General features: G+C 49.4%; 1 protein-coding gene across 1 annotated transcript in view; it reads left to right on the top strand.

Moving 5' to 3' along the window:
* The window catches only part of cadm4 (cell adhesion molecule 4), a 198,204-nt gene that overhangs the window by 111,848 nt on the left and 69,860 nt on the right, over window positions 1–16,496 (top strand). Inside the window, exon 2 of the mRNA XM_059641283.1 lies at window positions 2,098–2,244. Within this exon, the coding sequence (XP_059497266.1) occupies window positions 2,098–2,244 (147 nt within the window). The remainder of the gene's footprint in view (window positions 1–2,097; window positions 2,245–16,496) is intronic.

Below are 16,496 nucleotides of genomic sequence, written 5' to 3'. Positions count from 1 at the left end.
CGGAGGGTCAGTGCTGAGGGAGCGGGCACTGTCGGAGGGTCAGTGCTGAGGGAATGGGCACTGTCAGAGGCTCAGTGCTGAGGGAATGGGCACTGTCGGAGGCTCAGTGCTGAGGGAGCGCCGCATTGTCGGAGGGTCAGTGCTGAGGGAGCGGGCACTGTCGGAGGGTCAGTGCTGAGGGAGTGGGCACTGTCGGAGGGTCAGTGCTGAGGGAGTGCCGCACCATCAGACGGTCAATATTGAGGGAGATACAATGTTTGTGTGTGAGTGTGCGAGAGTGAGTGAATGTATTTCAGTGTAAATTGAGTATTTGAGTGCCGTGCTGTTGGAGGGTCAGTGCGAGCTGGGTGCGCGTAAATGGGCTGCATTGTTTCCAAATGTATAAAAATGACCTTTTCGAGCTTCCTACCTTGGCTGTGAGAGGCCTTGGTGTGGTAAGGTGCCAGTGAAACGCCAGTCTTGTTTGTTGTATTTGTGGGCGATGAGAGGCTGACTGGCAGGCTCTTTCAGGTGTGGGCAGTGAGTGGGTTGGGGGGGGTTGGTGGGGGGTGGCGGGGGTGCGGTGGGGTGTGTCTGTTGCCCTGGAGACTGTACTTGATGAAGTTAGTGGGTTTTGCATTTGGAACAGCTTCTGCTGATGGACGTCCGAATGCCCTCGGCTTTAAATGATGAGGTTGTGGTGAAAATTCTTTCTCCATGTTATTAAACCACTGGACGGTTTGAAACAAATTACCCATAAACACGTAGGCTGCGGCTTTTCTGTCAATGTTGACAAATAATCCCCTTTATTCCATTTCTGTGGCACATCCATCATGGGCATTGAACCTGTTCATTTGAACTGTTGGACTAGTGAAAATGTTGCTGCAGAACAGAGGCCCTTTGGCCCATTATCTTAATGCTAACTGGAAAGGACTTGACTCCATGCAGCAATGCTTAGACTGTTGGGCCCATTAGTCTTCCAGGTAATGAGCTCCAGAACCCAACAGCTCCCTGTGTCAAATTAATCCCTTAAAACTCCACACTTATTGAGCTCAATTAACTTTCTCATCAGCATCCTGTGATCTGGAGGAACACAGCCCATGCCTGTCCAGTGTGTCTTCATCATTAAAACTCTCCGGTCCCGGGAATGTTCCATGTGTATCCCCTTTGCTCAGTCTCAGTCACACCCTTCCTGGAATCTGGGGTCCAGCACTGCTCAGAGTTTATTGGCAGTCCAGCCAGTGTTTTATACAGTCAGTGCTGAGGGAGCGCCGCACTATCAGAGGGCCAGTGCTGAGGGAGCGCCACACTGTTGGAGGGTCAGTGCTGAGGGAGCGCCGCACTGCCGGAGGGTCAGTGCTGAGGGAGCAGGCATTGTCGGAGGGTCAGTGGTGAGGGAGTGGGCACTGTCGGAGGGTCAGTGCTGAGGGAGCGCCGCACTTTCGGAGGGTCAGTGCTGAGGGAGCGCCGCACTGTTGGAGGGCCAGTGCTGAGGGAGCGCCGCACTGTTGGAGGGTCAGTGCTGAGGGAGCGCCGCACTGCCGGAGGGTCAGTGCTGAGGGAGCAGGCATTGTCGGAGGGTCAGTGCCGAGGGAGCACCGCACTGTCGGATGGTTAGCGCTGAGGGTGTGGGCACTGTCGGAAAGTCAGTGCTGAGGGAGCGGGCACTGTCGGAGGGTCAGCGCTGAGGGAGCACCGCACTGTCGGATGGTTAGCGCTGAGGGTGTGGGCACTGTCGGAAAGTCAGTGCTGAGGGAGCGGGCACTGTCGGAGGGTCAGTGCTGAGGGAGCACCGCACTGTTGGAGAGTCAGTGCTGAGGGAGTGGGCACTTTCGGAGGGTCAGCCCTGAGGGAGCGGGCACTTTCGGAGGGTCAGCCCTGAGGGAGCGGGCACAGTCAGACGTTTAAATTTTGTCCCACATCCCATTGTGGATCAGGGGGAGAATTAAAGATCTGTATCAGCACTACATTGCTCTTGGTGTGAGCTTGCTATGCCATTATTCCAAAGGGTGACACCCGGGTTATTGTGTTCAAGTTGGGTGGAGGGAGGAGGTGAGGAGAGGGACAATTTGGAAGGGTGATTGTAACTGGAGGTTTCTCTGTGTTTTGCCCTGACAGTGAGTAGCCAAGTGGTTCAGGCTGAGAATGTGACCGTGATGGAAGGAAAAACAGCTGAGATAGCCTGTAGGCTACACAATTATGACGGATCGATTGTCGTCATCCAGAACCCAAATCGACAAACCCTGTTCTTCAATGGCACCAGAGGTAAGCAGCGTTCTCCGGGCAGCTATATCCGCACACAAATAAGAACATAAACCCCAGAACTGCTCATTCAATACCATCACAGACTCAGCCCAACTAACCTCTCCCCTCCCCTATTCAAATTAAAAATCTGTCGTCCACAGCATCCCATCAGCGCACAAGCAGGCTATTCGGCCCATTTAGTCTTATTAGCCACTGATACTATCAGGGCAACTGGCAAAGGACCAAGAAACAGTTTGCTGTGTTCAATTGGTCTACGTCTGGAAGTTGAGTCTGAAACTATCTGTGCTGCATTGCTGCTGTCTCGAAGGATCAGGGCTAAGGGAGCGCCACACTATCGCGGGGTCAGAGCGAAGGGAGCGCCACACTGTCGGAGGGTCAGTGCTGAGGGAGCGCCGCACTGTCGGCGGGTCAGTGCTGAGGGAGTGCCACACAGTCGGAGGGTCAGGGCTGAGGGAGTGGGCACTGTCACAGAGTTAGTGCTGCATTGTCGGATTGTTAGCCACGCTGGTATATTGAACGAATTGAGGATGTTACCTTTTGCGCGGTTGGATTTTGGTTTGCAGTGAAATTTAATCTCTCTGTTTAAAACACAGCATGCTGCTGCGTTCGGTTTCACAGCAGAATTACCACTTTCTCTTAGAATTAGATTGGTTGCATTAGATTGGTCGGATTTAGAAATGTCCCTGTCTCAAAACGCAGGGGTCTGCATGTTCCTGGTGGTTTGGGATCTGAGTGCTCATCCCTGAGGCACCAAGCAGGAATTACGGTAACACCTGAACCCCACAGCAGCGAAAACTGCCCACAAAGTTTGAATTTGCACGAATGCAGGAGTTAACACAGGAGTGTGTGTCAGGGAGAGCTTGGGTTCCGCGAGCCAGGGCCAGAGTCTGTGGGGATGTCCCCCTGGGCATGTAAGACCCTCAAATTCCTGTCGTTCATGCACCTACCCCACCCTCACTTCAACCCCTGCCTCCTCCCATGTCCCATCGTACCCCCATATGCACCCTGCCATTGCATTCCAGGCTCTGCTCACAATCCACTCTCCCCTAACTCCTGGTGCCCTGTGTGACCAGCTGTGCCACCCCAACCACACCCACATCACCTCCCACTCACCCCTCGTGCCAACATTTTACCAGGCTTTCTGCCATTCTGTGTCAGCCTATCTTATTGTGACTGTAGTGCGGATTAGAACTGCCCCTTTCGTCGACAGTCATTCATTTATTGCCTTCCACTGTGTTTCTGAAATGGCTGCAGGGAGGTAAAAGTGTCAAACATCCTGAGAAATTAAAATCCCAACGGCGCAAACTGTAAGCACCTGAAAGCTGGAGGTTTTGTTCAAATAAATAGCCTGCAATTGGCAGCGAAGACCAGGCTGTTGGGGGCTGCCAGTCCAGTGATGTTGTTCATTGGGTTCAGACTGTTTGCGGGAAGCTGAACCCTGAGTGGAGACCCTCCTCAGTTTAAGGGACAGTTGTTGGACATGTCGGTATATTTCCGAGATGGTGCAGATGCAGTTCATAGCAAGTTTTAACTGTGGTGAAAGGGGAACACTATTACAGCTCATCCACACTCAGAGATACTGCAGCCTCATCAGAGTTTAGCAGAGGTTGAAACTGACTGTAATATGAATTTACTGCATTAATAACCATCACAAAGCCTTGCGAATTGGATAATGTCGGCGAGGTAGATTTATTACACACTGCTGCGGGGTCTCATGCTAAGGCAGCATTGGGAAATGTAATAATTCAGCTTTATGTTCGGAACTGTGCCTCATTCTTTACAGCCTTATTATTATTATTATTGTGACTCCGACAATTTAAAATCTAAAGGGCCTTTGTCAGAGTAATAGAGAAAAACAGGAGCATGAGGAGGCCATTCCGCCCTTCAAATCTGCTCCACCATTCATTCTGACCCTCCAATTCAACAGTTTTTCCCACTTTTTGTCAATTTCTTTGAGCTGCATGTATTACATACGATGCCGACTCAAAATCATACAATGTTTCGGCCACGACTGGTCTCCAGAGAATTTGACTGGCTTCATGTTCTCTGGTTGAAGAAATTTCCCCTCACCTCAGTTTTGAATGGCTAACCCCATATCCTGGTCATTGGGAACATTTTCTCGGCATTGACCCAGTCTGGACCTGAGATTCCTGTGAGATTCCACAACACTGGTCCCATACTCCCAAACCCCAGTGAATATAATCCAAACCGACTCCATCTTCTCCTCACACTTCAATCCCTAACATCTCAGGATAATCTCAAACAATGAGCTTTCCACTCGAAATGACTGTGAATGAGTGGAGCCTGACTTGTGCCAAATGCATCAAGTGCCAGAAGATGGCTGAGAGTTCACCAAAATGGTACAAATCCTCGATTAGATCACAATTAGAGCATAGCGCACAGTTCCAGCGCTAACCCTCGGACAGTGCCATCTCCCTCAGCACTGACTCTCTGACAGAGCGGCGCTCCCACAGCACTGACCCTCCAACAGTGCCCGCTCCCTCAGCACTGACCCTCCGACAGTGCGGCGCTCACTAGACACTGACCCTCCGACAGTGCAGCGCTCCTTCAGCACTGACCCTCCGACAGTGCCTACTCCCTCAGCACTGACCCTTCGACAGTGCAGCGCTCCCTCAGCACTGACCCTTCGACAGTGCAGCGCTCCCTCAGCACTGACCCTCCGACAGTGCAGCACTCCCTCAGCACTGACCCTCCGACAGTGCGGCACTCCCTCAGCACTGACTCTCTGGCAGTGCCCGCTCCCTCATCACTGACCCTCCGACAGTGCGGCGCTCACTAGACACTGACCCTCCGACAGTGCAGCGCTCCTTCAGCACTGACCCTCCGACAGTGCCTACTCCCTCAGCACTGACCCTCCGACAGTGCCCGCTCCCTCAGCACTGACCCTCTGACAGTGCGGCGCTCCCTCAACACTGACCCTCCGACAATGCCCCCCTCCCTCAGCACTGATTCTCTGACAGTGCAGCGCTCCCTCAGCACTGACCCTCCGACAGTGCCCGCTCCCTCAGCACTGACCCTCCGACAGTGCCCACTCCCTCAGCACTGACCCTCCGACAATGCCCGCCTCCCTCAGCACTGATTCTCTGACAGTGCCCGCCTCCCTCAGCACTGACCCTCCGACAGTACCCGCTCCCTCAGCACTGACCCTCCGACAGTGCCCACTCCCTCAGCACTGACCCTCCGACAGTGCCCACTCCCTCGGCACTGACCCTCCGACAGTGCCCACTCCCTCAGCACTGACCCTCCGACAGTGCCCGCTCCCTCATTGGCTGCACTTGGTTTGATTCCCTTTATTATGAGTTTATGTCTCTGCAGCAGAGTATCAATTTGCCAAACCACTGGTCCTGAACGAAGAGACAGAGGTAATGACACGGCAGATTAATTTTCAGACTCACTGAATCACCAGAGGCTGCACAAAGGATGATAAATTCAATCACGCAAGATCAAGGGATTGGGAATGTCGGTCGGTGAATTGGAGATGAATAATTTGGAGCGGGAGTTGTTGGCCTGAGGCCTGACATGTTTCCTTTTAAACATGTTCCTTTTGTCCTCCTTTCATCTCGACATGAATCGTGAAATTTCAGAGACAGTACCAGAACATTGAGCTGATAATTAGTGTACAGAGAACCTGCGGTCCCAAAGTTAATCAGCAACCATCTGGGAAGATCAGAATGGTTGAGAAAACACCAAAGGGACAGTGTCATACAACATTTCACTGTGACCTGAGGCGGGTTCTAGTGCCCAAATCTCAGCCCCTGAACCTTGAGGAGAGATCTCAATCACCTCCATCGAAATTAACATAAGCAATAGGACAGGAGTGGCCATTCAGCCCCCCATGTGTCTTCCTGCCATGCCAGATGAACATGGCTGATCCCTCCGTTGTTAAATGCATTCATAGATTGAGCGTTCCCAGCTCGCTGGGGTAGAGAATTCCAAACAATCTTTAACCACTGGAAGGGGAAATCCCTTTGTGTCTTGTTTCTAAATGAGTATCACCTCGTTCTGTAATGATGTTACTGAGATAAAGGGACGCCCAACAATGGGAACATTTGAACATTTACCCTGCAAAGTACAGCACTCCCTCAACACTGACCCTCTGACAGCATGGCGCTCCCTCAGCGCTGACCGTCCGACAGTGCAGTGGTCCCTCAGCACTGACCGTCCGACAATGCGACTCTCCCTCAGCACTGACTCTCCGACAGTGCCCGCTCCTTCAGCACTGACCCTCCGACAGTGCAGTGTTCCCTCAGCACTGACCCTCCGACAGTGCGGCACTCCCTCAGCACTGACCCTCTGACAGTGCCCACTCCCTCAACACTGACCCTCTGACAGTGCTCACTCCCTCAGCACTGACCCTCTGACAGAGCAGGGCTCTATTAATATAAAATATTTGTGAGGCCTCTTCGGGATTATTGTGTCCAGTTCTGGTTGCACAGTTATAAGAAGGGTATGTTTAATGTGGGGAGGGCTCACAAAAGATTTACCAGGATGTTGCCAAGCCTGAAGGTGTTAAGTTATCAGTAGAGACTGGATAGGATGAGATTTGTTCCACTGGAGCACAGGAGGTCGAGAGGTGACCTGACAGAAGCTTATAAAATTGTGAGAGGTATAGATAAGGTAAATTCAGGGGTCTTTTCACTTTGCTGGGGTTTTCATAGACCAGGATGTGTATTTTGAAGTTGAGAGGAGAACGTCTTAAAAAGAAAATGAGGGGAAATTCTTTTACATAGAGGGTGTGGAGTGAACTCCCAGAGGAAGTGCTCGATGTGGGTACAGTTACAACGTTTAAAAGACATTTAGATAAGTGCATGAATGGGAAAGGTTTGGAGGGATATGGGCCAGTGCAGGCAGTTTAGATTGGGATTACGGTGGGCGCAGACTAGTTGGGCCGAAAGGTATGTTTCCATGCTGTATGACTCTTTGAGTTGGATTGTTGGTCCTTACGTCTGTCTAGCTGTCATTTGATGTGATTCTCTTGAGGCTATCTCGGCCGGAATTTGAAGAATTTTGAGAGGTCCCCTGCTTCCTTCCTTTCCTATAAGTCTCGCTTTTCAAAGCTACCTCAGGACTCCCTGCCACGCGCAATAGCAGCACGATGCCCAATATCTGCTACTGAGAGCACATTGAGAGGTCAGAGGGCATGACCTTTCACCCCATCAGGACCAGGAACAGAACGGTGTGAAGTTTTGCTTTTGGGCTTTGACTGCATCCTCACAAAAACTACCCTTCCATCCATCGACTCCGCTCATACTTCCCACTGCCTCAGGAAAGCAGCCAACATCATCAAAGACCCCTTGCACCCTGGTTATACTCTCTTCCACCCTCTTCCTTCAGGCAGAAGAATCGCAAGTTTAAACACGTGGACCAACAGATTGAAGAACAGCTTCTTCCCCACTGTTTTCAAGCTCCTGAATAGGCCTTTCATATATTAGAAGTGATCTCTCACTTTGCACCTTCTCTGTAGCTGTAACACTGTCTTCTGCAATCTGTTCTATTACCCTGATGTGCTTAGGGCAGATATGATTTGACTGGTTAGCATGTAAAACAATACTTTTCATTATATTTCAGTGCATGTGTCAATAATAAATCAAGGTTAGGGTCCCTCAAAGGAATTTATGTTGCTCCCTGCATCTATGACCATCTCTTGCTTATACCTCTCTGCCTCCCTCACCTCTTTGAAACTTCACACCCTTGAAACCCACCTGTTTGTCTAGAATTTGGTGAACCTCATTCATCTGTCACCCTTGAAGGCTGTATTTCGCCTTTCAGTCACTCCTATCTTGGAATACTTGCCTCCTTGAAAAGCCTTCTCAACTTGGTCATTTCTCTCAAATTGGTTGTTTGTTAGCTTCGAATGCACTCGGAATTGTTTGCCCTGGGTTGTCCGATCGCAGAATAACATGCAACGGTCAGTGCTAAATTTTGCGTCTTGCCAACATGGGCTCTGGTGAAACACACTCCCCATCCCATCCCAAGAGGAAACATTCACTCACTGTCTACCCTGACAAGCACCTTCTGTATCTTACATGTTTTGATAAGGCCAGCACTGGCCCTTCTAAATACCAGGACTGAGCCCTTCAATCTTTCTTCACAGACAGTGCCCTCACCTCAGGGATTGGCAAGTAGTGTGTTTTGTGAGATCGGTAGACGTGTGGATACCCAGGGCTTCAAAGGCTAGTGTGGAAAAGACATTAATCATGATCGTACTGAATGCTAGGAAGGGCTCAACAGTCCAGTTTCTTGTTGCTTCATGCATTACTCAAACAGTGCAATGTCAATCACTGCCCACTATTCTCAGAGTCATCATAAAATGTGAAGAAATTTTAAAGCTCTGTAATCTAGCTGCATTTCAGACCTAGGGTGACAGAATGCAAGGACAACTTTTCTATCATTAACATTTAGTATGTATGAAAATAATTAGACTGAATCATCAGCACAAGCTCTCCTAACTAAAACGCCAATATCCTTACACCCTACTCCTTACAGATACACATACACACAAACATAGATGTGTACACACAAGCTTGCACTCACTTACACACAAAGACACACACACATATACACATTCTCACTCAGTCACACACATGCACAAATACACACAGACACACATACATACTCTCACTCACTAAAATACATACACATGCAAATGCGCACACACATACTCACATGTATGCTCTCACATGCACATATACACATGCACACACATGCATGCACACCCACACAGAGAGATACATACATCCGTACACTCACACTCTCACGCATACTCACACAGAGACATATGCACACATGCACAGACTCACGCAGATATACAGTCACACAGACATAAAAACACACACACACACTCACACACACACGGAAAAAAATGGGTGATATGGACCAAAATAAAGAATGGGAAGGCAGTTCAGCAATTGCCTGTCCACGGGATCTGCATAGATGATGTTTGTGCTGATCAGAATGCTGCTTCTTAGTTGTCCTTCTCCAGATGCTTTCAGTGATTTGCAGCAAGTACAGGGTGACTGCCTCCCACTTATAAAAGGTCACCGACATGTAGGTTAAAAGCCAGTTGACAGCAACTGCAGAAGGAAAAATAAATTGACTCTTGTAAAGTGGCTTTTACTGCAGAGAACAGAGGGACCCCTGAGCTGGTGGTGGTCTCACGCTATCACAGCCCCAAGCAGTAAAGCTACCTCAGAACCAGTCACATAGCTGTTATCTGGCAGAAGGCTTTCATCACTGATAACTGCCTACTAGACCAATCAGCAACTTGTTGCTGGATGAATCTGTATTTGCACATAACCCTTGGCTCCAGCTCGTCTGCACGCTCCACTCCAACTACAGCTGGAACCAGCAGCTGTGCAAACAGTGCTTACAGTGCTATCAAACACAAATGTCAATTCCCCCAGCAATACTTGGCTTTTAAAACAGCTGTTGCTTTTTTTCAATTCAGTCCGCAATTAAAAAGATGGAAGATAGGTGTTTACACCGTCTGTGATATTTTCAAAAGCCTTTGAAAAATATTTTCGCAACTGTCCAAATCCTCGGTGGTCTTTTATGAATGTAACCAGATTTTGGAATCCGAAAATAATTCTGGTACAATAAAAACAGGAAGTTTTGAATTGTAGAGAAACTTGGCTGGTCTGGCTGCCATCTGTGGAGAGAGAAAAGAGTTTCTTGTTTGATTTCTCCTTAGAACTCTCAGAATAGTTGTGCTGCATTGATTAGTGAGTGGGGATGGAGCAAGGAGCCGAGAGAGAGAGAAGGTGCGAGGTCAGGGGACAGGTATAAGCTAGAGGCAAATAGCTTGTGTTGAACAATAGGGGAAGGGCGGTGGGCTAAGATTGTCCCCAGGACTGCTGTTCCTGATCATTTTCCAGTTGCCGGAGGTTTAAGTGGGATTTGAATGGTCAGTTATTTGTTTGTCACTGGCACTGATTCGATGGACTGAAGGGCCTCTTTCTGTGCAGTAGATCTGAATGACTATATCTGTGACTTAGATTCTCACAGCATGGAAACAGGCCCTTCGGCCCAACTTGTCCATGCCGACTAGGTTTTCTAAACTGAATTAGGCCCATTTGCCTGAATTTAGCCCATCTCCCACTAAACCTTTCCTATCCATGGACCTGTCCTTTCTTAAGCCTTTCAAATGCTGTAACTGTACCCACCTCCACCACTTTCCCTGGCAGCTCATTCCATACACGCACCATCCTCTGCTTCAAAAGTTACCCCTTAAGTTCCCCTCTCACCTGGAACCTGAGCGCTCTCATTTTGTACTCTCCCCTACCCTGGAAGAAACGCCTTTAGCTACTCATCCTATCCATGCCCCTTGTGATTTTATAAACCTCTATAAGGTCACCCCTCAGCCTCTGATGCTCCAGTTTCAGACTGTCCAGCCTCTCCTTATAACTTAAACCCTCCAGTCACTGTAACCTCATTGTAAATCTGTTTTGCACCCTTTCAAGTTTAATAACACCCATCCTGTAACAAGTGTCCACTGAATGTGAGCCAGAGGGTGATGTTCCTTACATCCAAATAGTCTCTGGAAATGCAATCACCCTTTCACTTGTGATTGGGTGAGGTGGATTAACTCATGGAGCACAATTCAGACCAGGCGTCATAAATACAAAACACAGATTTGGCAGAATTTTCCTGCCTCTGTGCCAGAGGTCGAGATGGGGGATATATCGATACATCTGGGAGGTGTGGTGTCATGGTTAATTGCAGTGTTTATTCCCTGACATCTGTCTCAATGATACAGCTCACTGATAATTTCAACTCCCTGTGGCAGGAAGCACTGATCCTTGAATATTGATGTGTTTGGGGATTTGGAAAATACAACATTAGCAATTTTCAGTTTGCGTTTGCTATTTCAGTGTCGCTATTTCAGGGGGTCCTCCTCACTGCAGAGAAAAAGATTATTACATCCTACACTATCTTCTTCACCCACCCTCCATCTCAGTCTCATGTTCTCCTTCTCCCTCCGCTTCCACTTCTTTCACTAGCTTTCTATCTCACACTTCCTCCTCTTCTGTCTTACACACTCTGCTTTTTCTGACTCACTCCCACCCTTTGTTCCTGCTTGGAGTTCCTCTTTCTCTGTCCCTTTTCCCTACTCTCTCTTGTTTCAAACCAACCCCCTCTGTTTTTCTGTCTCTCTCCGTCACGCTCTTTCTCCTGTTTTGACCTGCACTCTCTGTCCTGTCCAGCCTCTTGTCTCCCTCCCCAGTGTCGACGCAGGCACTCAAACTCCCTCTGTCTCCTCCATCTCCTGTTCCAACTCTCTCAGGCTCACTCATTCTCCCTTGCCCTTGATCACACTGTCTATCTCTGATTCACTCTTTCTCTCTCCTGTACTAAGCCTCATTTCTCTTCTCCTTCTTCCTACTGCAGTGATTCACTCTGTCTCTCTCTCTCTCTCTCTCTCTCTCTCTCTCGCTCTCTCTCTACACACACACACACACACACACACACACACACACACACACACACACACACACACACACACACACACACACAGAAAAGCGCTCACCCGCACCTTCTCAATGTTTCTCTCTGTTACTGTCCTCTCTCTCTCTCACACACACTCTTTTCTGACTCTGTATTAACTCACACTTGCTCTCCCTGTTTACTGCCCATGATCTCTCTCTCTCCCCTGGATTGCTGCACTTACACTCTCTCCTCTCTTGTCCACACTCTTTTCACGTTCATGTTCGCTTTCAGCCTGTGTTATCCCAGTATGTTACCAGATGTGAGGGCACCAGAACATGGGTGGCATTTGCACAGTACCCAGGAATCTCTGATCCATTTTCCTTACAGCTGCCTGACATCCGTCTAAAAAGGTCCATCCCTGTTGGTGACCCTTTTGAAACTGATGAACTCTTCCGTTTAAATCCTCCCTCTCCGACATTTAAATATGATTTATTTCACATCCCTGTGAAGGAGACAGAAAATCGATTGGAGTGAGCAAACCATTTGATCCAACCAGTAAAATAAATAGTTTAATTACAATAGCCTTTCAACTTGCCTCAGACGCCGGCCTGGGGCAAGGGGAGTGAAGCCAGAACATGGCGAATTAACCGTTGCATCCACCGCAGGCAGTACAGACTGAGTTAAAGCTGTCAAGAGAGATTGCACAGCTCTGGCCGAGAATCACTGGAGTTTAGAAGAATTAGAGGATTCCTAAGTGAGGTGTAGGAAGGGGATTAGACATAGAGAGCATAACAAGGTGTGGAGCTGGATGAACACAGCAGGCCAAGCAGCATCTTGGGAGCAGGAAAGCTGATGTTTCGGGCCTAGACCCTTCGTCAGCTCGACGCTGTTATCTCGGATTCTCCAGCATCTGCAGTTCCTATTACACCAAACATAGAGAGCATGTCTTCTCATGTGAGGCAGCCCAGAACCAGGGGTCATATTGTTAGAGCCAGGCAAATGTGAAACAGAGATGAGGAGGAATGGTTTCTTTCAGAGGGTCGTGAACCCGTGGCACTCATTCCCCCAGGATGCAGTGGATATTGGACACTGAGTATATTTAAGGAGGACAGACAGATTTTTAATTGGTAATGGGTTGAAGGGCTTTGAAGAACAGGAAGGAAAGCGGACTTGAGGCTGAGATGAGATTAGCCATGATGGTAATGAATGGCAGAGCAGTCTCAAGGGGCTGAATGACCTACTGCACTACCCAGTTCTCACGTTCTTATGAACTGGGTGTCTTTAGCAACAGGCTGGGAGCGACTGTGATTTCTGGCTGTCAAGTCATTATCTCCAATCAGTTCATTCCCAAAAAGCGAAAAGGGAGAGTGACATGAGCAACTAACCTGAGCCAGTGTAACTTTCAAGTTCAACAACACAAACAGAAGTTACTGGAAACGCTCAGCAGGTCTGGCAGCTTCTGCGAAGAAAAGATCAGAACTGAGGAACCAAAACATCAACTCTGATTTATTTTCTTTTCAGTTGCTGCCAGACCTGCTGAGTATCTCCAGCAACCCCAGTGTTTGTTCCTGATTTACAGCATCCGCAGTTATTTCTGCTTTTTTTCAACTTTCAAGTTCATTGTGAGTTTCCAGTCAGGGAGCAGATGATAATTTTTAAGGACGTTCTGCAGAGAGAAGTAAACACCCCATTTTGATGTAGATTGAGACGGAGTAAAGCCTTGCATTTCTATAGCACCTTTCAGAACCTAAGGATATCCCCTCACTGCTATTGAATTCCTGCTTTTAGGAGTGTACTTGCTGATTGACCAATGGGAGGGCACAGCTAATTTGAGCACTGGAAGCCCTCACAAAGAGAAAAGCCAGGTGATTTCATCCCGCTCCATTGTTATTTCATTAGCGTATGGACACCAGGAGTTCCTGGAGATTTCTACATCGACATCTGCTCCTCTTCCATGTTTTAATTCGCATTCCAACAAGGCACATGTAGCAGAGGTTTTAACCTTTCACCCGAACGATGGTACATCCAGAAGTGCAGCGCCCCCTCAGCACTGACCCTCCCACAGTGCGGCGCTCCCTCAGCACTGACCCTCCAACAGTGCCCACTCCCTCAGCACTGACCCTCCAACAGTGCCCACTCCCTCAGCACTGACCCTCCGACAGTGCCTGCTCCCTCAGCACTGACCGTCCAACAGTGCCAGCTCCCTCAGCACTGACTCTTCAACAGTGCCCACTCCCTCAGCACTGACCCTCCGACAGAGCAGGGCTCCCTCAGCACTGACCCTCCGACCGTGCCCGCTTCCTCAGCACTGACTCTCCAACAGTGCCCACTACCTCGGCACTGACCCCCCGATAGTGCCCACTCCCTCAGCACTGACCCTCCCACAGTGTGGCGCTCCCTCAGCACTGACCCTCCGACAGTGCCCGCTCCCTCAGCACTGATCCTCCCACAGTGCGGTGGTCCCTCAGCACTGACCCTCTGAAAGTGCAGCGCTCCCTCAGCACTGACCCTCCCACAGTGTGGCACTCCCTCAGCACTGACCCTCCCACAGTGTGGCGCTCCCTCAGCACTGACCCTCCGACAGTGCCCCCTCCCTCAGCACTGACCCTCCCACAGTACGGCACTCCCTCAGCACTGACCCTCTGACAGTGCCCACTCCCTCAGCACTGAGCCTCCGACAGCGCCCGCTCCCTCAGCACTGACCCTCCCACAGTGTGGCGCTCCCTCAGCACTGACCCTCCGACAGTGCGGTGCTCCCTCAGCACTGACCCTCCCACAGTGCAGCGCTCCCTCAGCACTGACCCTCCCACAGTGTGGCGCTCCCTCAGCACTGACCCTCCAACAGTGCGGCGCTCCCTCAGCACTGACCCTCCGACAGTGCCCGCTCCCTCAGCCCTGACCCTCCAACAGTGCCCTCTCCCTCAGCACTGACCCACCGACAGTGCCCGCTCCCTCAGCACTTACCCTCCGACAGTGCAGCGCTCCCTGCCTGTGGACTGTAAGAAGTTGAGCATGCTCTCCCTTTTTTTCAGAATTCCGCTCTTAAACAATTTTGTTTTGATTTTTTCAATGGGCTTCGGTGATGCCTCCGCTAATGATTGTAACAAGCTCAATCACGTGGTCCTCATAGAATATGAGTTCCCTAATTGGAGCTGTTAACCTGGTCCAATCAGGGAGCCCTCTCTGACAGATAGGAACAGGAGTGTAAGGATGCTGATATCATCATGCCTGACTATGTAAAGGACAGCTCATTTGTCCAGAAAAGGGAGACCTGGCTGGTGGGATACTAGCCACTGTGAAGTTATTGCAGTTAGCTGGGCCCAGCATTTATTAGCCCCAGCTGCCCCCACTTAAAAAGGAGGGGTTGAGCTGCCTTCTTCAACCACTGCAGTCCAATGCCCCTTAGGGAGGGAATTCCAGGATTTCGACCCAGTGACACTGAAGGAACGGCGATATATTTCCAGGTCAGGATGGGGAGTGGAGGGGAACTTGCAGGGGGCTGGTGTTCCCATGCATCTGCTGCCCCTTGTCCTTCTGGATGGAAGTGGGTCGTGGGTTTGCAAGGTGCTGCCTGAGGATCTTTGGTGAAATTCTGCAGCACATCTTGTAGATGGTGCACACTGCTGTGACTGAGCGTGGGATATTTCAGAGAATAAACTCATCACCCTTTTGCTTCACAGACGATGGTGGAAATAATTTTCCCTAACCTGTCCTGGAACTGATCTTCACTACCTTTGCACTTCTGCAGTAATCAGAACAGGAGTTTGCCATTCACCCATGGACTCCACCAGAATAAACAGCCAGTGCCAATATTCTATTTGAATGCCATATTCCCCAAAAGCATTTTCAGTGATTTCTCCTCCACTGGTTTCTTTGGGAGAGAATTCCACAAAATCCTCAATCTCTGAGTGAAGACATTTCTGCTCACCTCAGTCCTAAATGGCTTTCCATATCCTCAGACTGCTTCCTCTTGTTCTGGTCTTCCCAGAAAGGGAAACATCATCCCAAAGTCCAGCCTGTGAACTGCTGGCAGAACTTTGTACATTTCTGTCTGATCCCCTTTCATTCTCCTGAACTCCACGCCGACCCTCCCAATGCTTCAGTTTCTCAAATGATACGTGAAGTCAAATTTCTGGTCCCTGTCGCCTCTTGTTCTGCACAGCACTGGGTTAGAGGAAGCTTGGGTTGTATATTTTTCACAGCAGACAGAGAGAGTGTCCCTTGAAGGCAATGAGACTCACTCATGTCAGAGTCCCATGTAATCCAGAGATCCAGGTAATTTTCTGGGTACCTGAGTTTGAATCCCAACATGGAATTTGAATTAAATTTGAAATGGTATTAGGAGTCTAAAGATGATCATGAAGCCACTGTCAATTGTCGGAATAACCCATCTGGTTCACTCATGTCCTTTAGCGAAGGAAATTGCCATCCTTATCTGGTCTGGTCTACATGAGACTCCAGACCCACAGCAATGTGGTTGGCTCATACCTGCCCTCCGGGCAATTAGGAATGGGCAATACATCCTGCCCTAGCTAGCAACATCCACACCCCATGATTGAATAAAAGAAGTGGAAAATACTGTGGACACCGGTGGTCTGAAATAAAAATAGATAGGGTCGGAGATAGCCAGCAGGTTGGGCAGCCTCTTTGGTGAGAGAGAGAGGAAAACAGGATTAACACTGCTAATCTTTATCGGAATTCTGTCTCCAGCACCTTCTGGTTTCAGGGAGTTGTGGAATGGTTCTAGGACCCTGGAGCACCATTACAATGATGTCATGGAGCTGCTTCCCACAGGGTAAAAATAA

The sequence above is a fragment of the Stegostoma tigrinum genome, chromosome 41 (genome assembly GCF_030684315.1).
Source record: "Stegostoma tigrinum isolate sSteTig4 chromosome 41, sSteTig4.hap1, whole genome shotgun sequence".
In the NCBI taxonomy this organism is placed as follows: Eukaryota; Metazoa; Chordata; class Chondrichthyes; order Orectolobiformes; family Stegostomatidae; genus Stegostoma; species Stegostoma tigrinum.
Note: the sequence above shows the minus strand (reverse complement) of the source record. Positions and strands in the feature narration are given on the sequence as shown.